Source organism: Grammomys surdaster, unplaced genomic scaffold, assembly GCF_004785775.1.
Source record: "Grammomys surdaster isolate TR1022 unplaced genomic scaffold, NIH_TR_1.0 125756, whole genome shotgun sequence".
Taxonomy (NCBI): Eukaryota; Metazoa; Chordata; class Mammalia; order Rodentia; family Muridae; genus Grammomys; species Grammomys surdaster.
In genome coordinates this window covers 1,867,639-1,892,358 of record NW_021620588.1, presented here as the reverse complement: position 1 = coordinate 1,892,358, position 24,720 = coordinate 1,867,639, and the positions used below count along the sequence as shown (strand labels likewise).

The 24,720-nt window shown below is 40.3% G+C and overlaps 1 protein-coding gene across 1 annotated transcript in view; it reads right to left on the bottom strand.

The window, feature by feature from the left end:
• Window positions 1-11,392: 11,392 nt before the first annotated feature.
• The window catches only part of Rad18 (RAD18 E3 ubiquitin protein ligase), a 79,235-nt gene continuing 65,907 nt past the window's right edge, over window positions 11,393-24,720 (bottom strand). The window contains exons 12-13 of the mRNA XM_028788671.1: window positions 23,760-23,822; window positions 11,393-12,333 (exon numbers count right to left, since the gene is read on the bottom strand). Of these exons, the coding sequence (XP_028644504.1) occupies window positions 12,234-12,333; window positions 23,760-23,822 (163 nt within the window). The 3' untranslated portion in view covers window positions 11,393-12,233. The remainder of the gene's footprint in view (window positions 12,334-23,759; window positions 23,823-24,720) is intronic.

Sequence of the window (24,720 nt, the reverse complement as noted above, 5' to 3'; positions counted from 1 at the left end):
TCCACATCTTGGGTTGACTCACCTCAGACAGAACAGTCAGCCAGAAATGGAACTTTTCCCTTGTGCCCATGTATTCAAGGCTCTTCCCCACTTTCTCTTCCATTAGTTTCATTGTGTCCGGTTTTCTGTGGAGGTCCTTGATCCACTTACACTTGAGTTTTGTACAAGGAGATAAGAATGGATTGATTTGCACTCCTACATGCTGACCTCCAGTTGAACCAGCACCATTTGTTGAAAATGCTGTCTTTTTTTTTCACTGAATGGTTTTAGCTCCTTTGTCAAAGATCAAGTGACTATAGGTGTGTGGGTTCATTTCTGGGTCTTCAATTCTATTCCACTGATCTTCTTCCCTATCTCTGTACCAATACCATCAGTTTTTATCACTACTGCTCTGTAGTACAGCTTGAGGTCAGGGATGGTGATTCCCCCAGAAGTTCTTTTATTGTTGAGAATAGTTTTTGCTAGCCTGGGTGTTTTGTTATTCCAAATAAATTTGAGAATTGCTTTTTCTATCTCTGTGAAGAATTGAGCTGGAATTTTGATGGGGATTGCATTAAATCTGTAGATTGCTCTCGGCAAGATGGCCATTTTTACTATATTAATCCTACCAATCCATGAACATGGATCTTTCCATCTTCTGAGATCTTCGATCTCTTTCTTCAGAGACTTGAAGTTCTTGTCATACAGATCTGTCACTTGCTTGGTTAGATTCACACCAAGGGATTTATATTATTTGTGACTATTGTGAAGGGTGTTGTTTCCCTAATTTCTTTTTCATTCTGCTTATCCTTTAAGTAGAGGAAGGCTACTGATTTGTTTGAGTTAATTTTATATCCAGCCACTTTGCTGAAGTTGTTTATCAGGTTTAGGAATTCTCTGGTGGAAGTTTTGGGGTCACTTAAGTATACTGTCATATTATCTGTAAATAGTGATTATTTTTACTTCTTCCTTTCCAATTTGTATCCCTTTGAACTCCTTTTGTTGTCTAATTGCTCTGGCTAGGACTTCCAGTACTATATTGAATAGGTAGGGAGAGAATGGGCAGCCTTGTCTAGACCCTGATTTTAGTGAGATTGCTTCAAGTTTCTCTCCATTTAGATTGATGTTGGCTACTGGTTTGCTGTATATTGCTTTTACTATGCTTAGGTATGGGCTTTGAAATCCTGTTCTTTCCAAGTCTTTTAACATGAAGGGGTGTTGAATTTTGTCAAATGCTTTCTCAGCATCTACTGAGATGATCATGTGGTTTTTTTTAGTTTGTTTATACAGTGTATTACTTTGATCGATTTCTGAATATTGAACCATCCCTGCATTCCTGGGATAAAGTCTACTTGATCGTGGTGGATGACTGTTTCGATGTGTTCTTGGATTCGGTTTGCAAGAATTGTATTATTTTTGCATCAATATTTATAAGGGAGATTGGTCTGAAGTTCTCTTTCATTATTGGGTCTTTGTGTGGTTTAGGTATGAGCAGAATTGTGGCTTCATAGAACGAATTGGGTAGTGTTCCTTCTGTTTCTATTTTGTGGAATAGTTTACAGAGAATTCGTATTAGATCTTCTTAGACGATCTGATAGAATTCTGCACTAAAACCATCTGGTCCTGGGCTTTTTTTGGTAGGAAGACTTTTAATGACTGCTGCTATTTCTTTAGGACTATTTAGATGATTTGTCTGATCCTGATTTAATTTTGGTACCTGGTATCTGTCTAGAAAATTGTCCATTTCATCCAGATTTTCCAGTTTTGTTGAGTATAGGCTTTTATAGTAGGATCTGATGATTTTCTGAATTTCCTCAGTTTCTGTTGTTAATGTCTCTCTCTTCAGTTCTGATTTTATTAATTTGGATACTATCTCTGTGCCCTCTGGTAAGTTTGGTTAACAGTCTATCTATCTCAAGAACCAGCTCCTGGTTTTACTGAATCTTTATATAGTTCTTTTTGTTTCTACTTGGTTGATTTCAGCCCTGCTTGATTATTTCCTGCTGTCTACTCCTCTTGGGTGAATTTGCTTCTTTTTGTTCTAGAGCTATCAAGTGTGCTGTCAAGCTGCTAGTGTGTGTTCTCTCCAGTTTCTTTTTGTAGGCACTTAGAGCCATGAGTTTTCCTGTTAGTGCTGCTTTCCTTGTGTCCCGCAACTTTCGGTATGATGTGTCCTCACTTTCATTAAATTTTAAAGTCTTTAATTTCTTTATTTCTTCCCTGACCAAGTTATCGAGTAGAGCATTGTTCAGTTTCCACGTGTATGTGGGCTTTCCATTGATTTTATCGTTATTGAAGACCAGCCTTAGTCCATGGTGATCCGATAGGTTGCATGGGATTATTTCAATTTTCTTGTATCTGTTGAGGCCTGTTTTGTGACCAATTGTATGGTCAATTTTGGAAAAGGTACCATGAGGTGCTGAGAAGAAGGTATATTCTTTTGTTTTTGGATGAAATGTTCTATCAATATCTGCTAAATCCATTTGGTTTATAACTTCTTAGTTTCACTGTGTGTCTGTTTAGTTTCTGTTTCCGTGTCCATTGATGAGAGTGGGGTGTTGAAGTCTCCCACTATTATTGTGTGAGGTGCAATGTGTGCTTTGAGCTTAGTAAAGTTGTTTTTATGAATGCCGGTGCCCTTGCATTTGGTGCATAGATGTTCAGAATTGAGATTTCATCTTGGTTGATTTCCTCTTTGATGAGTATGAAGTGCCCATTCTTATCGTTCTTGATAACTTCTGGTTGAAAGTCCATTTTATTCAATATTAAAGTGGATACTCCAGCTTTTTTCTTGGGACCATTAGCTTGGAAAATTGTGTTCCAGCCTTTTATTCTGAGGTAGTGTCTGTCTTTGTCACTGAAGTGAGTTTCCTATATGCAGCAAAATTATGGGTCCTGTTTATGTATCAAGTTTGTTAGTCTACGTCTTTTTATTGGGGAATTGAGTCCATTGATGTTAAGAGATATTAAGGAGAAGTGATTATTGCTTCTTGTTATATTTGTCATTAGAGGTAGATTTATGTTTTTGTGGCTATCTTCTTTTGGGTTTGTTGGAAGATTACTTTGTTTTTCCCTCCTTGTGTTGGTGGTTTCCCTCTATTATCCTTTGTAGGGCTGGATTTGTGGAAAGATATTGTATAAATTTGGTTTTGGCATGGAATAGCTTAGCTTCTCCATCTATGGTAACTGACAGTTTTTCTAGGTATAGTAGCCTGGGCTGGCATTTGTGTTCTCTCAGTGTCTGTATGACATCTGTCCAGGATCTTCTGCCTTTTATATTCTCTGGGAAGAAGTCTGGTGTAATTCTGATAGGTCTGCCTTTATAAGTTACTTGACCTTTTTCCCTTACTGCTTTTAATATTGTTTTGTTCATTTGCTGTTTTATTATTATGTGACGGGAGACATTTCTCTCTTGATCTAGTCTATTTGGAGTTCTATAGGCTTCTTGTAGTTCATAGGCATCTTTCTTTAGGTTAGGGAAGTTTTCTTCTATAATTTTGTTGAAGATATTTACTGGCCCTTTAAGTTGGGAATCTTCGCTTTCTTCTATACCTATTATCCTTAGGTTTGGTCTTCTCATTGTGTCTTGGATTTCCTGGATGTTTTGGGTTAGTAGTTTTTCACATTTTGTATTTTCTTTGACAGTTGTGTCAATGTTTTCTATGGTATCTTCTGCACCTGAGATTCTCTTTTCTATCTCTTGTATTCTGTTGGTGATGCTTGCATCCATGACTCCTGATATCTTTCCTAAGTTTTCTATCTCCTGGGTAGTCTCCCTTTGTGATTTCTTTATTGTTTCTACTTCCATTTTTATGTCCTGAATCATTTTGTTCAATTCTTTCACCTGTTTGGTTGTATTTTCCTGTAAATCTTTAAGGGATTTTTATGTTTCCTCTTTAAGGGCTTCTACCTGTTTACATGTGTTCTGTATTTCTTTGAGGGAGTTATTTATGTCCTTCTTAAAGTCTTCTATCACCATCATGAGAAGTGATTTTAACTGTGAATCTTGCTTTTCTGGTGTCATGGGGTATTCAGCACTTGCTATGGTGGGAGAACTAGGTTCTGATGATGTCAAGTTACCTTGGTTTCTGTTGCTTATGTTTTTGCGCTTACCTTTCGCCATCTGTTTATCTCTAGTGCTACCTTCACTCACTGTCTCTGACTGGAGCCTGTCTGTCATGTTATCTTGGTTGTGTCAGAACTTCTCAGAGTCCAGCTGTCTCTGTGATCCTGTGATCCTGAGATCCTGGTTGTGATAGTTCCTGGGAGTCAGGCTGTTTCTGGGATCCCGAAATCCTGGTGTGCCCAAGCTCCCGAGATCCTGTGATCCTATTATCCTATGTTCCTGGGCATGTTAGAGCTCCTGGGAGTCCAGCCTCCTCTGGGGGATTGGGTGCAGAGCTGGCACCCTAAAACTACTCCGAGCACAGGAACAGACAGGAAGGGTCCTGCACCACTGGCCTTGAGGGAGTTCCTGGGTCCCTGAGGGTCCCAAATTACTCCCAGTTTGGGAGTGTGTGTTGCCAGCTACTCACCTACACTCCTGGGCATGTTAAAGCTCCTGGGAGTCCAGACTCCTCTAGATTTTGGGGGATTAGGTGCAGAGCTCATGCCTTCCAGAATGCTTTCATAGTCCAGTCTCCTTTGTCCAAGTTCATATATGGTCAATTTAGCCTCTGATTTCCAGCTTGTTTTACACATTCTACTCCATCTAGCTACATTTAAGATCTGCCACCTCCACCCCTGACTGATTTCCTGGCTCAGGAGGGCCTTTAGCACTGACTCCTCTTTGGGGCGGCGCTCCATTTCAAGCTTACATGGCAGCCTTCATTAGAACTTCTGTACCTATAAAAGGCATAGAGAGTTAGTGGATTCCAATAGAACCACCTCACAACTCTCATTAGAAAAGCAAGCGAAAAACAGCTCTATGCATGAGAGAAGCCTCCCACAGATCCATGGCAGCCTTCACCATGCTGTCGTCCCTAGCAGCCCCCCAAACTGTTCTGCTGTTCTGGTTTTTCATTTGGTTGCATATTGGTTGGTTGGTTTTGATCTGTTTTTTAAGATGGGGTCTCACTGTGTTGTTCTTGCCATCCTGGAACTACTATGTAGATCAGGCCAGCCTCATGTTCATATATATCTGCCTGCCTCTGCCTCAAGTGCTGGGATTAAATAAATCCTCTCAAGTCTATAACACAGGTAAATCACTGTCAAGTAAGTAAAAACAGAAATCACATAGCTCTTTACTTTCACACTTTTAGAAACGTTCTATTTATTATGGTCACATTTAAAAATCTGCAGATACTCTTAGGATACAAATAGTTAACACTAAAATGGCCCGGGGCTGAGGCTGCAGCCTAGTGAAGCAGTGCTTCTGCAGCATGCATAAACCTCTGCACTCTCAGCCTGAAAGTTAATTAACTACTCATTTAAAAGGCTCTCTACTTAGCAATAAATTTCAAATGGCCTAAAAATACATTTAGCAGAGAAGACATTAACAGCCATATAAGTTAAGGCTGCTCAAAACCAGGCACTACATAAAAGATTCATGATATGGTGCTTACGTGATCCAAACAGAAATGAGCAATGCTATGTGGACCCCTACGAGTTCAAATGGATGTTGTAAGTTCCAAAGTTAGAAGCCAGGCACACACACACAATAATTCCGTTCTCTGTCAGGGCTCTCATTCAAGCAGAGACACTGACAGCAGAATGCCACCCAGTTTGCTGCCTCTCCACCTGGCATCCACACCAGCTGGGTTTCTTTGATTAGTGTAGAACAACAACACCAGAAGGTCAATGTATTCAGGTGCTGTGCACCCAGCTGCTACCCAAAACCTGGGTGTACAAGAATTCTCTAGTTGTGCCTGTCAGAGACCTAAATATAAAAACTGTCAGATTAGAACACCAAGTCTTCGGGCTTTTTGCTTGTAACTACACAGAACTCTTCACTTCAATTTCAGGTCCTCCACTTTGACAGTTAACAGAGGCACACAGCAAACCTTATGTACTTGTTCAAATCCCCACCTGGGTACAACAATCTGTTCCTTAATATTCATTATTTTAAAACCCACAGAGCAAACTTGTATGGAATCTTATACTTTGGTGCTTCCTGTTCTGAAAACCTGGCCACATGTTACTCAAAGCTGCTGTTCTAGTTATTGCATGTTTGGGTCCCTAGGAAAATAATCACCTGAGAAAAAACATAGTCCTCCTGTTCAGGATTGTTTATAACTAGAAAACCCAGAAGTAACGTAAATGTCTGAGAATAAAAGAATGTTTGTACAAAATATAGCACATATTCCAGAGAGGAGGTTAGGTTGGACTGTTGATAACGCACTGTGGAATTTATGTCAAATGAAAGTGCATGAGTATATGTGTATACTTGCACGGGGGAGGGGTAGTCCTGGAAAAGGCACATTCTTTCATAATGCCACATCCTTTCCCCTTTGTTGTACTTCTTGTAGCTGTGCTAATTTGTGTAACTACCTGATAAATGCTTCTCTCTCCTTCGGGTCTACAACAGGGGCTCTGGGTTTTGTACACCACCTAATGCTCAGGCCTAATAGTTGAAGGAAGGAGATACAAGATACAAATGTTGATGAGGGACACAAAGGGTCCAGGTCAAAGCTCAACTATCAAACTAAAAAGGAACTACTCTCATCATTTCCACTTAGAATATGGTAAGACCAGGAGGGCCATCCAGATACAACAGGGATGGCACCCTAAGCAAGATAGGCTTTCTCTAGACCTGTTGTAGCAGTATCAGAAAACAGCTTGGAAGTGGGGCAGATGCCTGGAATCTGTCAGAAGAGTAGCAACATTCGTAGGCATCCACCAGTGTCTGAATTCTGAATGGTCTGAGACCTGATGATACCTGAAAATACTAGAGAAAGGATTGCTCCCATGAGATGCAAATAGGGGCCAGTGAGATGGCTCACAGGATAAAAGCACTTATTAAACCTCAATTTGATCCTGGAACACAAATAGTGAAGAACAAATTCCCTTAAGTGGTCCTCTGATGTCTACATGCGGGCTATGGCATATGAGTGTCTACACACACACACACACACACAAAGTAGTTTTTAAAAGGTACATGTGAAAGAGGAATACATAGCTTATAAAAGTGTTGGTGCTAATGTCCTGTTTCTAGCCTTTGATGATCTATGTCTTTTAGGTTAGTTCTTAGAACAGCATCCTACTATGTGGTCCAGGCAACACACTGTCCTCCTTCTTCAGCCTCCTGAGCACTTGAATTGCAGGCATAAGTCACCACAGTTGGCTTCCCAGACTGCTTTTTTTTTTTTTGATATTTTGGATATTTTACTGGATATTTTATTTACATTTCAGATTTTATCTCCTTACCCCATTTCTTCCCCTCCCCCCACCCAGGAACCCCCTATCCCATCCCCCCTCCTCCTGCTTCTATGAGGATGTGCCCCCAGCTACCCCCCACACTCAGCATCCAGCCTTCATGGGACCAAGGATCTCCTCTCCCACCTATGCCCAACAAGGCCATCCTCCCCTAAATATACTTCTGGAGCCATGGGTCCCACCTTATGTGCTCCCAGGCTGGTGGTTTAGACTCTGGGAGCTTTGGTTGGTTGGTATTGTTGCTCTCCTCATGGAGTCACAAACCCTTTCAGCTCCTTCAGTCTTCACTCTAACTCCTCCATTGGGAAGCCCTTGATCAGTTCAATGGTTAGCTGTGAGCATCCACCTCTGAATATGTCAGACTCTTGCAGATCTCTAAGGACACAGCTATATCAGGCTCCTGTCAGCATGCACTTCCCGATATCCACATCAGTGTCTACCTTTGGTGACTGCACATGGGATGGATACCCAGGTGAAATGGTCTCCAGATGGCCCCTCCTTCAGTTTCTGTCCCACACTTTGTCTCCATATTTGTACCCTTGAGTATTTTATTCTTAAGAATATCTGAAAGACATTAGGGTTTAAATCAAAGGAAGATGAAGAACAGGTAATGAACTGAATGAATTGACTTTCCCCTCAATTGTTTGAAATTATCATTCTTTTAACACCTAAGAGGAAAAAGTGTGCCCTATTTAAAGAACTGCTATTTTCTTGTGTTAATTGTTAAGAATTTGACATCTACTGTTTTTGTCTTTTCCCTGCGTCCATGAAAACTCAAAGTCAAATTTAGGGCTCATGTATGGTAACTATCAGTGAAGTGGTCCAGGTAGTTCTTAGTTCTACAGAGCCAAGAAGCACATTAAAAGAAGTCCTGAACCAGTCCTTTGCTGGATTTGTAGTTGGAATAAATTTTTGTAGTTTGCCAGCTTTAAAGAAAAAAACTAGTAATGACCAATTAGATAATGCTCTATGTGCAAAACCACAGAATTGGCAGAGATATTGATTGTAGTTAACAGAATTCATTAAAGTCACTTAGTAAAAGATCCCTATATAATAAAACCTTCGCATCAATAATTTATGAATATATTTCAAATTTTACTAATTGAGAATTTCATACAATATATTTTGGTGATATTCCTATTTATTCTACCCACACCAGTCTCTACTTCTTTGACTCCTCCCCCAAGTTTGTATCTCTTCTATATTAAATTATTAATAACCCTAGGCACTGATCATTAAAAAAAACTGCCCTTCCCTCCACCAGGAGTCATTAATGTCCATAGTGCATCAGTTAGGAGTAGGGGCTCATGGACCCTTCCCACTCCATGCTTGACTATTGACTGGCTTGATGCTGTGCTGGTGACCACAGGTGCTATCACTCCTGTCATGTCCAGAAGGCACTGTTTCCCTCTGATCCTCCCTAACTTTCAGTTCCTACAGTCTCTCTGCCTCATCTTTCAGCCTTGTGGAAGGGATATAATATAGACATCCCATTAATCATGGCTGAAATCAGTGAAATAAAAACCAAAATATAAAGAATCGGTAAAATCAAGAGTCAGTGCTTTGAAAGACTGGCACACCTTCAGGCCAAGTTAATCTGTCAGAAGCCATTTAGGAGAAGCTAGAAACTAGTAGGTGATCTGCCTGAATTGGTCAACATGGACTGTTAAGTCATGATGGATTTGATCTTCTAGGAAAGGTCAAAGATCAAATTTAAGGACCGATTCTTGTCATTAATATGCTTTTCCTGTTATTATTAGATAGATATAAAACTTCCTAGGTACATTTACACAGTCAACTACTGCTTAGCAACTAAAGACGGAAGAAAAGAAATGATAAAATTTGCAGGAAAATGAATGAAGCTTGAAAAAGACATCCTGGGTTAGATAAGCCACAGCCAGAAAGACAAATAGGATACATATTCACTTATATGTGTATGTTAGCTATTAACTCAACAATCTGCATAACCATAGGTATAGGGTTAGGGACTCGGGAAGAGAGACAGGTTTACATAAAAATGGAAATGGAATATATATTTATGGATGGATGAGGGATAGGGTCTGGAACAGGAAGGTAAAATGTGGAGGGATAAGGAAGAAGGAGACAAGGGAAGGAATACAGAGAGTGACAGCTAAACTTCAGGGCCATTTGAAGTGTTGTATAGAAACCTAATAGAATAGATTCACTCTAAAATCTATACAACTATAAAGGAGATCTAAATGTTTTCGATTAGGAGCTTCTTGCGTTCAGTTCTATCTAACGTGTGCACCGGGCTCCCCGTCTTTGCCAAGGAGCAACACTTCTCCTTTGATGCGCACACAGAGGTCAGAAAGGCAATGATCATTTAGTTTTCCTTTGCAGGTCAGCACAGAGCTCCTTTTGATACTTCATCTTGGGACCACTGTGATTTTAGCCTAGACCAGCTGTTCTCAACCTGTGAGTCACAAACCCTTTGGGGATCAAGAAAGCCTTTCACTGGGCTCACCTAAGACCATCAATCCCACAGATACATACATTACAACTCATAATGATAACAAAACTTACAGTTATACAGTAGCAATGAAAAGATTTTATTGTTGGGGGGTCACCACAGTGTGAACTGTATTAAAGGGTCGCAGCATTAGGAAGGTTGAGAACTCTGGCCTCGATAACTCCTGTGGGGTCTTAGAGGCCCCAGACTTACATGAAGTAAGTCCTAACAGCAAGACTGTATTTAGAGACTCATTAAAGAGATAAAGTAAAATAAGGTCACAGAAGGGTGTGATCCAGCATGACTGGTTTCCTCATAGAGGAGATGAGACACAGACATGTGCACAGAGGAGAGAACATCTAAGGACACTCTGAGAAGGCAGCTGTCTATGGGCAAAGGAGAGAGGCCTCAGGAGACCGCCTATTGATCTAGCCTTCCAGCTCCTAGAACCATGAGGAGAATCAATGCTCACTGTGATAAGGAAGATGATCCAGGCCCCTGCCCACATGGTAACACTCCTTCAAGCCCCTCAGTCACAATAAGCAAAATCATCTCCACGTCTGCTCATCTGTCCTTAAGGAACAAACTCTCCTGTCTGTCCCATTGAGGACTGGGTTCACAATGTAATGAATGTGTGCCATCATTACATTCCAAGTACTCAGTACTGTGACTGAGAGCCTATTTGAATTCACGTGCCTGGTTTTCCATCTTGTGTTTCACCTCTCCTTTGCAAAATGCTTTTGCCATAAACATAACAGTAATTGCTTACAGCTTAATGGATGGCAGACTACGTCATTTTTAATGAAACACGGCTTTCACTATAGCCTAATATCTGGTAATTCAGTGATATAAAACACATCAGTGCTAATGTCTGCTCACTTATTTCAGATAGGACGCTCCCACAGATTCAGTGAGTGGTCTTGCTGTCCATTTCCCAAATTCAGAGAACACATAAGGAAAACCAGTGGCAGTGCCAGTGTGAAAACATTCAACTCTTGCCATAATGAGACCCCACCCCAACAAATACACACACACACACACACACACACACACACACACACACACACAAAGGGGGAGAGTACAGTTATATAGTTATATACATATAAACTGATATATATATATATATGGAGATAGTGAGAGTAAGAGCAATAGAGTGCAAGAGAGAGAGGGAGAGAGAGAGAGAGAGAGAGAGAGAGAGAGAGAGAGAGAGAGAGAGAGGGAGGGAGAGGGAGGAAGGGGGGGGGCATGCATGCATACCAGAAGCTCCAAAGCACAGCAAAAAGCCAGTGTCCACAGAGCTATTCTCTGGAGAGGAAAAGCCATAATAACCAGTTTTCCCATCAGTAACAGACTAGTTGTTGTAAGAGAGCCATATGTGCTGTGGTATGTGAAACATCATGTGTCTGAGCAGTTGACACAGGGGTAGGATGGCTTTGAAATGTCAAAGCCAGGTGAAACTGACGGCATTTTTCACACAGTAACAAATTTTATGGCAAATGCAATATAAAAATTTACAGCCTCTATTCAAATATTCACAAGACACTGTTTCAAAGACATTACAAACGTACATTCATTGATAAAATCCATTTATTTCACTTTTTTTGTTTGTTTGTTTGTTTGTTTGTTTAACAGCTGGGATTCAAAGTGTTGGAGATCTGCCTGACTCCAGTGGAAAAATACTAAGAGCAATAATTTTTAAGTGCCACTTTAGAAGAACATACATATGCTTCAGAGTCATTGTGACTGTTCTCTTAAACCACAATACTAACTTCCCTGGCTGTTCAAAAACCAAAAAGCTAACTGTGATTTTCCATTATAAACCTACTCTATATGTAACCACAGGGGTGTCTAACAAATGCATCCAACGTGAGTACTAAGCAGTACCTGCTGGCGGCTGGCACCAAGGGTGTGTGGAGTATGACAAAAGCATGCATATTCTTACCGGAAGGCTGGTTACTGTCAAGAGGAGGAAAGGAAGCTGCTTCTGAGGTTTGTTCCCCAATGGAAAAAACTGAAAAAAAAAAAACGACCTAAAAATGTCTTGAAATAGAGAAGTCAAACCAAGGCAAACACTCCTGCTAAGTAATGTCTACTCTGTGCAAAGCTGGTGAGTGTGTCGTCAGGGGAGAACACAGAGGAATGGAAGGAAGCCATTAACCAAGACGGGGCATTTCAGAACTTTTCTTTCTTTTTTTTATGTTTTTTTTGTGTTTTTTTTGTTTTTTTTTTTTTTGCTTGTGTTTGTTTTTGTTTTTGTTGTTCAGGAAGGCAAAGAAGAATGGAAATAAATTAACTATTGCATTTAGACTTAAAAATCTTCCTTGGATATTGCTAAATATGAAACTACACATGGCAATAAAAATATCATACTCAGGTCACTGTACTACAGAAAAGCTGGCAAAAGCCCATATTAATTCTTATTCCGCTTGTTTCTTGGTTCAGTCTCAACACATTCAGTGGCTCTAGTGCGGCGATTCTGCTGTGGGCTTACTTCTCTGTTTGGATCATTTCTGGAAACAAGGAAAAAAAGAAAAAAAAATGACATATCAGAAAATGATGGTTATTATTCTGTAGGAATTCCTGGTTTACTAAGCAGTGTCTTTCACATTCATGATTTTGTTAAAACCCACAACTGCTACCTCTCTTCTAAAGACAGACCTGTAATTTGTATTGTCACTATAATTTATCTTTCTCATTTTGTTAAGTACAAGAACAATGAATTTACAAGGACCAAAGAAAAGAAAGAGTCTTTCCTTTGAGTCAAAGACTGTAGCTTTAAAAAGCTGTGTATAGTGATACACCTGTAATCCCAGCACTTGGGAGGCATAAGAAGGAAAATCTGGTTTTGAGTATATCCTGGCCTACATTGTGAGTTCCAGGCCATCCTGAAAGAAGGTACAGATACTATATCCAGACTTGGTCTCAAAATAACAAACAGAGCTGGGGAGATAGCTAAGTCATTGAAATCTTGAGTTCCATCCCTAGAACTCTATGGTGGTTTGAATAAGAATGACCCTCATAGGCTCACATAATTGAATGCTTAGTAATCAGGTACTACTTGAGGTATGGCCTTGTTGGAGGAAGTGTGTCACTGGGGGTGGGTTTTGAGGTTTCAAAAGCCCCAGCCAGGCCCAGTGTTGGCTCTCTTCCTGCAGGTCCAGATGTAGAACTCTGAGCTACTTCTCCAGCACCATGTCTGCCTGCATGCTGCCATTACTTCCTGCCGTAACAGACTAAATCTCTGAAACTGTAAGCCCCAATTAAGTGCCTTCTTTTATAATAGTAGCCATGGTCTCTTCACAGTAACAGAAACCCTCACTAGGAACAAACCCACATTAAAAAGCCAAGTACTTATAATCCCAGTACAGGAGAGGTAGAGAGGTGGCTTGATCCCTGGGCTGGGGCTCACTGACAGCTGGCCTAACTTACTTATTGACCTCTAGGCCAGTGAGAAATCCTGTCTGTCTCTCTGACACACACACACACACACACACACACACACACACACACACACACACCCCAAACAAAATCCAAAGAAAAAACAAATCGCCCTCCACAGATAGATGGACCATACAAATTCCCTCACTTTGGGCAGAACATCAGATAATAAGAGAGAGAACAAAAAAGAAAGAGACCGAGAGAGGAGGGAGGAGGAGAAGGAGGGATAGAGAGCAAGATCGATGCCGTGCATTCAGCTAAACTTCACAGGAATTCTTTCTTCACTATTTTGATGTGGGAATGAAAGGAATCATAGGTTCTGATATACTAAGCACATAAATTTTTACCATTATTATTATTATTATTATTTTGGTTGCTGTTATTGTTTGTTTTGTTGAGATAGAGTCTTATTATGTAGCTCTGGCTCACGTGCAACAATGTAGGCCAGGCTGGCATGGGTTCTTAAGTACAAGACAAATACATGAGTCCACATGCACTTATAAGCCTTATTCTTCTGGGTACTCATGAGGAAGCCTGGAACAGGGCAGAAACAGGAGTGCCTATAGAGACAGCCATGAGGTAGGCAGAAAGTATGCCTGTCTCCCAGAATGCTTCTCTTCTGTGAAGAACAGGAATGCACTGGTCCCTGGAACTCAAACAAAAATCTCTGAGTTTCTGATGGAAAAACAAGAGCTGATGATCTCACAGACTCTTTGGCCAAGGCAGCCAGAATAACCACTAAAACCCAACCAGGCCAACTCCCCAATCACCTGGCTCAACACCCCACACTAATGGCCAGAGAGAAGTAAGTTCTTTTCTAGGCACAAACACTGTTTAGCTCAATCTCTGGCATCCTACACAGTATGCTCAGTCTTAGGCTAAAAATGAAGACACAAAAGAAGAAAGAGACCTCACTGCTCTGCACAAAGCAACTGATGCAGAGGCAGCCCAAATACTGGACCACCAGACCACACGACCCCCAAAGTAATTATAATCAGTAATATTCATTGAGGACTCTAATACAAAAGGTAGGGAACATGCAGAGCATTTCCACAGACATAGAAATGATGTGAACAAATCAAATGGAAACACTGAAAAAGTTCTAAAGTATCAGAGAAGAAATGCTTCTTCAAAAGACAATTAAGTACAAAGTATAAAACTGATAGATGACTCAGTAAATTTAAAAGATACATCAGCAAAAATCATCCAAACTGGGGGCTGAAGAGATGGCTCAGTGGTTGAGCACGCTTGCTCCAGAACATGGAGGATAGCTCTTAACCACCTGTAACTCCAGTTCCAGGGGAGTCAATGCAACCTGCAACCTGCACACACATGACACAAACACTCTCTCACACACATACATACATATAAGTAAAAATAATTTAAGTCCAAATTAAAACACAAAGAAAAAAATTGTTGTGTGTGTATATGACTAGAATCCCTGAAGAAGAAATAACTGGAAAATTAATTACACAGCTGGGTTTTCTAAAAATTAATTAAAGACATCAAATAAAGACTGAAGGTAGTTAGCCCAGCCCCCATTAACAAATAACAAACAGAAAACACCTAGACACATACTCAAAGTGCTGAAAATCTTTGGAGGCAGGTAGAGAAAAAGGAACATTCCATAGAGGAATAAATAAGATTTCCAGTAGGCTTCTCATCAGAAACCAAACAGGCCTTGAGGTGATGACCTTTAAAGTTCCAGAAGAAAAACTGTCAACCTAGAATCCACCCACAGCAAAAACATCCTTTAAAGATGAAAGCTAAGAAAAGACATCAGAGACAAAAGCTAAGAGGATTGATGGCTAATACATTTAAGAAATAACATAAGAAATATAAAAGGAAGCTTCTTACATCAAACAAGAACAATCACCAGCTGCCAATCTGGATCCATTTAACATGTGTAGGAGTCAAGACACAAGGGGACCATGAATAGAAAGTACGAAATGGAAACACTGATGTTGGTTCTCATATATCTGAAGGCTTGCTGTGATAAAGGTGTATGTCACAAGCCCCAGGACAAGCACTAAGTATTTAAAAACAAAAGAAAAAGTAGCAACTGGACATAAAATGAAATTACTTCACCATTGCCTATTAATGCAAAATAGGTTCAGATAGGAGGAAAAGTTAAGAGAGGCAAACAGAAACTGGCCACAGCGGTCTTGTACAGTCATGATGCTCAGGTGGTAGAGTGCTTGACTAGACCACTCCAGCACTGCATCAGCCAAGCACACAGTCATCAATTCCAGCACTTGGGAAGTGGGATTAGGAGGTAGGTTCAAGGTCATCCCTGGCTACAAAGCACATTGAAAGCCAGCCTGGAAGACACTATATAGCAAACATCTGTCAATAATTGCAGAGTATGTAACTGTAACTGGCTGAACTGCCCAATTATAGGACAGACTACCTGTTAAATCAATAAAAAGTTTAACACAATCATATGCTACAGGTTTATAAAAAGAAACCTAAATATGTCAAGACCTGGGAAAGGCCTAAGATAACTAAGGGCAAACTATTAGTTAGCCCAGCAGCTTCCCAAACACCAGAGAGGGCAATAGGCTTCTGCATAAAGTGCAGTTTGTGTTTCACAGCATAGGCAGAGCCACAGGGCATCTGAGACATCAGAGCTGCTCCAGACCTGGTTCTCACAAGTCGACACCAGTACAGGCAAGCACTGTGGTGGGAAACTTCTGTATGGTCAGTATTTTGTCTTGTTTCTCGAAAGGGAGTCTTCCAAAGCTACTTATCACACAAACACCTTAGACACATGTTCACCAAGAGGAGTCAGTGCCTGGCTATTCAGAACAAACAGCAAGACTTTAAACATGTGTCTCTCATCAATATCTACCCAGTTTCTACACCAGCGTTGCTTTCTGGAGAACTGAGGTTCACTAGCCACTGTGACCAACTGACAGAAATTGGCATTAGTTCATACTATTTGTCTCGGAGTGTTAAAGTCTAGGAACAGAACGATATGAATTTGCAATAGTAAATCCAAGTACAAGGCCAGGGTCTTAGACCCAGCAAGCAGAACAATGCTCTAAGCCTTCAGTGACTACCTTAGAAAGCCACAGGGAATCTCCACAATGTCTCAATGTCTTCCAGAGGAAAGATAGTATCACTCACCCAAGCTAAGTCAAAGACAAACAATTGGATGGTTCTTATTGTAGGGGCAGCAGGGAATGCATATTCACATTCTTCAAGAAAGCTCTCCCCAAGTAACAAAAGGTAGCTTTGATATGGAGAACTCTCCATGGTTGTCTGATCTACCAGTGGTATTTCTTTGAATTCTTAAAAACTGATGATTACCATTCGTGTGTTAGTTATGTTTCTGAGAGGAAGGGACATTAACACCTGGCTTTCATACACGTAGCACTGCTGAAGAAGTGATGCTTACAATTGTTGGTTTCCTACAAAATGACATCAATGCCAACTGGGATACACAAGTTGATGACACTTTCTACAAGACTGTCAGTTAGTAAACAACAAAATAATTTCCTACTCAGTTCAAATAACCGAATCCACTCCTAGTTTAAGACTGTCTGAACTACCAGTACAACCCATCTCATCTGTACAGTAGGGTGAGATGACTGAGCAACAGTATGAGGATGGTGAAGCCATTCCCACCTGGATGAAATAACATGCTTCTGAGTGAGAAAGGGCAGGATCTGTCAACAGTTCAGAAGAAGGCCACGGTGGATGTTCAAATTATTACGATAAAAGATCAAATTATGTTCCTGGTCATCTGACAGGGGAGAGCAGGCAGGAAAACCTAAGGCAGTTGCAATCATCTGAGAGACTCTCACAACGGCATTTTTCAGGGTGAGGAGCCTTCCATGTATTGTTCTGAAGGTCAGAGTCCACCAGTGTCCCTTTCTGTCTACAAGCTCCTCTGTTCAGGTGTCAATGTTAGTACCCTTCCCCTCCACAATATCAGTGTGTCCTTTCCCATCAGTTCGAATGTCACCTCTGTTTAAACGATCTCCCACATTTATCCAGTCTGTTTACCCAGAAGGGTCAGAAACAAGAGGGATAAAGACATTTTTATAAAACTTACAGGGACTCCTAATGTTCCCTCACTTTTGCCAGGGTGGATCATGGTAAAGGTTTTCAGCCAGTAGTGTACTCAACCAAATGGTTTAGATTCTTATGATTTAGAACAAGGGCTAGCAAAATTTCTATAGTGGTGTAAATACTTAGGGCTTTTACAATTCAAAGTCTGCTGCAACTACTTGACTCTGTTGTAACACAAAACAACAAAGAAGCAATGTGAACCAATGGCCAAAGGAATGTATGGTTATGTTCTTAAAAAGAAAAACTTTATTAACAAAATCAGACAGTGGAGTAGATCTGGTTCATAGGCCATGCTTTGCCAACCTCAACCCAGGGCTACAGGTGTTTAATAAAAGAATAAAGTTTAACCTTGGCCAAACTCCCACCCAGAGGGTATACCAATATAGCCAATCCAGAGATGCTGTTTGGAGAAAGAAGTATTATGTCCACAAATAGATGAGAGGGGTTTGTTTGAACTCTGAGGGTTTGTTTTAAAATTTTGTATTTTGTATACTTTCTGGATACAGTAGTATTCAGTGATCAATTCTATCACCACCTTGACATTTGACTCAGCCTCTAGAGCTGTGGAAAAACACAATTCTATGGTTTAAGTGACCTAGTGTGTGATGCTAGAGTCCCGTGTGGATGGTAAGACTTGATGCTCTTTACCAGGACAGTCCCACTCTGAAATGGGTTAGCACAGATTCAAAGACCAGAAGAGCTCAGCAGGACCTACATGTCAAGTGGAAATAAGCAAAGGCAGCCTGGTCCCAGGTTCATTTCAGCTTTATACCAGGCCACAGCAGCTACACTACACAGGAACGTGTTATCCCTTCCTTTGCCATCTTATACATTTATCAAAAGAAATACAACAACAACAAATGAACCCTAATATAAACTATTACATTTATTTTAAAAGTCTCATATTACTGATTTAAAAGATTATTGAACATCAACTAATAAAGTATTTAAAAGACATCTTTATGCTTAATAGAACACAAAGGTGATTCCAGAAACAAATGTACACACACATATGAAACAGACATGGGTCATCTCTTCAATACCTCGTGCTGTAGCAATGGGAAAGCCTTATGCCAACAAGAACCACTGAACCACAGTTATCTCCCCACCTCATGACAGTCATAAAAATGGACCTGAAATAGTTACAAACCTTAATGCAAAACCTAATACTTCTAAGCCATAAAAGAAAAATCTTAGTGATTTGGGGTTGGGAAAAGGTTTCCTAGGTTGGACAAAAATAATAAAACAGACATAATACATTTCATCAAAACTAAAAACTGCACTTTGAGAAATAGTACCTAGAAAATGAAAAGGCAAAAATAAACAAGACAAAAAGATGAGACTGAGATCCCAGGAAGGTCTGTGTCTGAACACCACTCCTGACCGAGCACTTTGGAAGAGCAGAGAAGAGCTAGCTAGAGGCTAGAGAACGTGAAAGACTCACAGAGCCAGAGAGTCCCCAATTGCTTTACCACACTATTCTCTGAGGAAGGCAGGACACTGGTGAGTGGGGCACCATCACATACAGTTCTGCAGGCTCACTGAAGCCTTTGGCCCTTTATTCACAAAGGGCGTGATGAGAACAGGTCTGAGTCTATGGTAATAGGTGGTGGTAGTGGTGGTGAAACTGTACTCCTTGCTGCCTCTGGTGGCTGTCCATGCCATCATTTTTGCTTCATGTAGTCTGTGACTCTTGTGACATGTACACACGTTCTCAATCATTTTGCCTTCTTGATTGATCTTTTCAAGCATGATAAATGTCTTTGGCTCTATTACAGCTTTTACCTTCAAGTCTACCTTGACTGACATTAACATGTTAGCCCTGTTTGAGATGTCTAGGGCATATCTTTTTCTATCCTTTTGTTTTCAATGTATTGATGTCTTAGAATTGTAAAATTGTTCTTTGTAGGGAAAGCAAAGGAGCACAGTACATAATTCTTCAATCTGTCCTACAGTATCTAATTCTAATTAGGTTGTATAACTCATTCCTGTAATCACCAAGAAAGGAGAATTTGTGTGGAGCTTTTCTTTTTCTTTCTTTCTTTTTTATTAAATACTTTATTTATTTACATTTCAGATGTCATCCCCTTTCCTCATTCCCCCAACACACCAAAAAAAAAAAAAACCCTATCCCATCACCCCTCCTCCTTTTTGCTTTTATATTGTTTTAATTACATGCAAGTTTTAAGGTCAGTTCTAGGTTGAGGAACTAGCAATAAAATAGGTGCAAATAGTCAATGAAAAAGCAAGACAATAAACACAAATCATCAAAGAACAAGCAATGCAATAAACAAAGTTCTGTGAACACTCCCGTGATCACTGTTTCTGAGGGCTTACCAGGATGACCAAAATATCTGGGCCTACTTCCCTGTCCTAGCCCAAAGTCATTTTCATGTCTGAAGCCTACTTCCCTGTTCTAGCCTAGCATTTAGTTAGATTCCTGCCTGAAATTACTTCTTTGCTCTAGCCTAAGGTTTAGATTCCTTCCTGAAATTACTTCTTTGTTCTAGCCTAATGTCAGATTCCTGCCTGAAGCCCACTTCCTTATCCTTGGCCAATGTCATACACCTGGCAAGCAACCCTTTTCTTTGCCCTTGGCCTGTATCTAATTCTTGCCAAGCAGCCCCAAAAGCACTCCACCTCTCTCCCTTTTTTATTTCATAAACAAGACTGAGTCTGTCATAGGTCGTTCTGACAAGAATGCCTTCCTTACCTGTCGTATGTCGTAGAATATGCATTATCAAAAGCAATGCACTTCTGCCTTAGGTTGGTAAGGCTCTGTGCAGAATCTTACCCATCTTTGGCTTGCCAGTCTGTTAATTTAATAACTCTGTCTGAGGGTCCATTTTCAGGTTCAAGCCATGTACTTTGGCTGTCAAAATGTTGAAAGACAAGCTTTAACACAATGGTCAGGAATAAAAGTATTCTCAGGACAAAAAGGGCTAGCATGATCAAGCTATATATGCCATTCTTGAAGCTTGACCAAAATAGAAATACTGACCTCAGGCCATGGGTAACTTTATCAGCAGCTTCTGCCACATCAACACTCAGCAAAGCATCATTCTTTAAATTCATAAGCTCACTATGCAAAATTAAAACATCTAGAGAGGTGTCAGAATTATGCCAAATACTGTGTCTTTAAACTTTTTCCTAATGACTACCACTGTAAATTTTAGAACTAATACAAATCCAATGGTATTTTGCATGACACTTGAGAAGGCTCCTAACTCTTAAAACTCTGAACCTCCTACCAATAATTTGAATAGGATAAAGAGCATCAATCCATTCTTCCAAATGCCTATCTAAATCCTCTTGCATATTCAATACATTAGTAACATTTTTTGCTAAATGATTAACAAAAGTAGCTGTCTTAACTTCTTATGTCAAAGCAATTGCAGAAGCAGTGATGCTAGCAATTACTGTAATTAAAGCTGTTATACCAGCAATAATCAAGCCCATTACCCTCTTGCTTCTGCGTAAAGCCTGACTCATTTCTTCCAGTACTTGCAAGCTTTTTTCAAAATACCAAGGTTCTATGATACTCAGGGCAATAAAACAAAAGCTGGTTGATAGATTTCCATAACAGACATGCCAGGTTTCGTCACATTTACACAATTAGAAAGTGTACAATCAGTGCAACTTACATTAAATACTGTAGAAGAAACAAAATTTTAACTTGACAATTAAAAGAGCCTTAACACATGTACTAACACTTGTCTGAAATCCAGATCCTGTCCCAACTTTATCTCTTGCTAACATAATATCATAGAGAACTTCAACTAACTTCCAAATATGTCTCTGAAAATGTCCAGAACAAGACTTCCAAATGAAGACTGTTATTTCCAATATTGGACTGATTTCTAGACTAGTCTATGATTGAGTCCAAATAACTGATCACATTTTAAAAAAATCCAAGAGTCATTATAACTTCTCTTTTTGGTTCTCTGTTCCACAGGGTCTAAAAACTTGAGGCAAGGCAGCTTGTCCCATCTGGGATATAGGCAAGCAAAGGTGGGTCGGGAACATGTGTCCAATACAGCTTCCCAGTCACCATTGTCAGGGCACTCAGCAAGCTCATAAGGCAAAGGACACTGTCAATAGGACCAATCAGCAACCAACAAATTGGGAAAAGATCTTTACCAATCCTACATCTGATAGAGGGCTAATATCCAAAATATACAAAGAACTCAAGAAATTAGACTCCAGACAACCAAATAACCCTATTTAAAAAAAATGGGGTATAGGGATCAACAAAGAATTTTCAACTGAGGAATATTGAATGGCCGAGAAGCACCTAAAGAAACGTTCAACATCTTTAGTCATCAGGGAAATGCAAATCAAAACAACCTGAGATTTCACTTTATACCAGTCAGAATGGCTAAGATCAAAAACTCAGGTGACAGCAGATGCTGGCAAGGATGTGGAAAAAGAAAAACATTCCTCCATTACTGGTGGTTTGCATGCTGATACAACCACTGTGGAAAGCAGTCTGGCAGTTCCTCAGAAAATTGGACATAGTATTACCTGAGGATCCAGCTATACCACTCCTGGGCATATACCCAAAAGATGCTCCAACTTATAACAAGGACATATGCTCCACTATGTTCATGAAGCTCCAATTTATAACAAGGACAGCCTTATTTATAATAGCCAGAAGCTGGAAAGAACCCAGATGTCCTTCAACAGAAAAATGGATACAGAAAATGTGGTACATTTACACAATGGAGTACTACTCAGCTATTAAAAACAATGAATTCATGAAATTTTTAGGCAAATGGATGGAACTAGAAAGCATCATCCTGGGTGAGGTAACCTAATCACAAAAGAACACACATGGTATGCACTCACTGATAAGTGGATATTAGCCCAAAAGCTCACAATACCCAAGATACAACTCACAGACCAAATGAAGTCCAAGAAAAAGAAAGACCAAAGTGTGGGTACTTAGGTTTTTCTTAGGAGTAACAAAATACTCAAAGACACAAATATGGAGACAAAGTGTGGACCAGAGACTGAAGGAGTGACTATCCGGAGACTTCCCTACCTGGGGATCCATGCCATGTGCAATCACCAAATGTAAACACTGTTGTGGATGCCAGGAGGTGCATGCTGACAGGAGCCTGATATATCTGTCTCCTGAGAGGTTCTGCAAGAGCCTGACATATACAGAGCCAGACGCACGAAGCTAACTATTGAACTGATCATGGGGTCCCCAATGGAGAAGTTAGAGAGAAGACTGAAGGAGTTAAAGGGGCTTGTGGCCCAATGGGGAGAGCGACAGTACCAACCAACCAGAGTTGCCAGGGTCTAAAGAGTCAGCCTGGGAACACACATGGAGGGACCCATGGCTCCAGCTGTATATGTAAGGGAGGATGGCCTTGTCAGATATCAGTGGGAGAGGAGGGCCTTGGTCCTATGAAGGCTGGAAGATCCCAATGTGAGGGAATTCAAGGGCGGAAAGGGGGGAGTGGGTGGATGGGTGGAGCACACACTCATAGAAGTAGGAGGATGGGGAATGGGATAAGAGGTTTCTGGAGAGGGAATGGGGAAGGGAATAACATCTCAAATGTAGATAAATAAAATATCCAATAATAATAATAATAAAAAACAGATAATGTATAGAGCTTTCTTTGTTGTCATTTCTCTATTCGATCATCTCTGTCTTCTTTGGTGTTATCCAGATATATTCTATTTCGGTATTTTAATCTACTTCAAATTTGTTCTACTTATCTTAAAACATCATCATCACCACCACCACCTATAAGGCAGGGACTCATGCAGCTGCCGCTGCCACTACCACCACCACCATCATCATGTATAAGAGAGGGTCATGTAGCTCAGGCTGGCGTCAAACTTGCTATGTAGCTGAGGATGACTTTGAATTTCTGATCTTCCTGCTTAGTACAAAAGTATTGCTAATGAGGCAAGGAAAGTGAATGCTGAAAATGACCTCTGGATTTAGCAGTCTGGAAGCCTTCAGAGGGCGGGAATGAAGATAAAGAAACAAACTGCAAGTTGACATCACCAAAGGAGAATTACCTGTGGATACAAAGCCTCCCACTGTGCACTGAGAACAAAATGAGAAAGATCCAGTTGAGAGGGAATGGCTCCAGACAGGGGAGAATGAAGCAGAAGGAGACACCTCAGACATGGGGTAGGAGATTTATTTGCTCAGAGACTTTAACATTATCACTGTCCAAAGAAATAATGTGGACACAGAGCTAACATCATCCAAGTAACTTGTTATGTGAGAACTCCAGTTCCCTCGTGAGAACATACAAACAAGAAGCAAAGCAGAGACCTCTGCCTTCCACCTGGACTGTCATTCTCTTACAGCAGAAAGCACAAACGCTTGTGTAAAAATCAGGTTTACAGAATTCTCATTTCTTAGTACACACATTTGTTGATCATGGAAACTCACTTGTGAGCTGCTTCCCAGGCTTCCTCTTCTTCCAGAAGATCTCTTATGATGTCCGAACTGGAACTAAAAGGACATGTGTCAGCAATGCCACATCTTTTGAGGTCTGTCCTAATCCAAACATGAGCACTGGGCGATGGGGGCTGGGAGGTGAGCAGAGTGGCACAGGAGACAGGGATCAGTGGGCATCTTCCCCATCCACATTGTGAGGATGGTTGCATAGCCACATTCCTATGTGCAACCTCATCAAATTGGTGAGGATACTTACAGTTTTATTATATGCCAATTAAACTTCAAAACAGCTGTAAAAGCTGTAATGAATTAGCAATTATGAAAACTATGAAGAAAGCTTAAATAAATCCCTCAACACAAAACCTGAGTCTAGACAGAGCAGAAACATGAAGCTCTTTAATCTCCTATGAAAATCAAAGATCAAATCACATTTTATCAGTTCCCAACACTATCAAAATGGAAAAAAAAATGTGTTTTAAAATGTAAATTCTAGTGCTGAGATTCCTAAGAGATGAGTAAGTGGCTTTTAGTCTCTTGGTAACCAACATAAAGTAAAGTATAATGCGAGTGAGCCTCGCTAACAATGCAAATGTGTTATAAACTGTGGCCTCGCTTCAAATGCCACGCTCTCCAGTGGGGCATGGAAAACAAGGTTGTCGGGGAGGCATGAATTATTTCTTTAAAAGAAAAATTGTTTGAAGCCTTTAGCAACTTGTTCCCATCTTATCAATAAAAGTTACTTCAGAAAACCCATGTGTCTACCAGTATCAAACACACTTCTCTAGAAACTCCACACTCAACGTCATGGGAACCAAATGGGACTCAAAAACAAAAGGCACTTAGCAGAATGAGGAAGGCTAAAATGAGAAACAAGGTTAAAAATATGAAATGCTAGTAATTCTCTAGTGATACACTAATAAATAAAAAAAGCTTTAAATTATGAAGGCTTAAA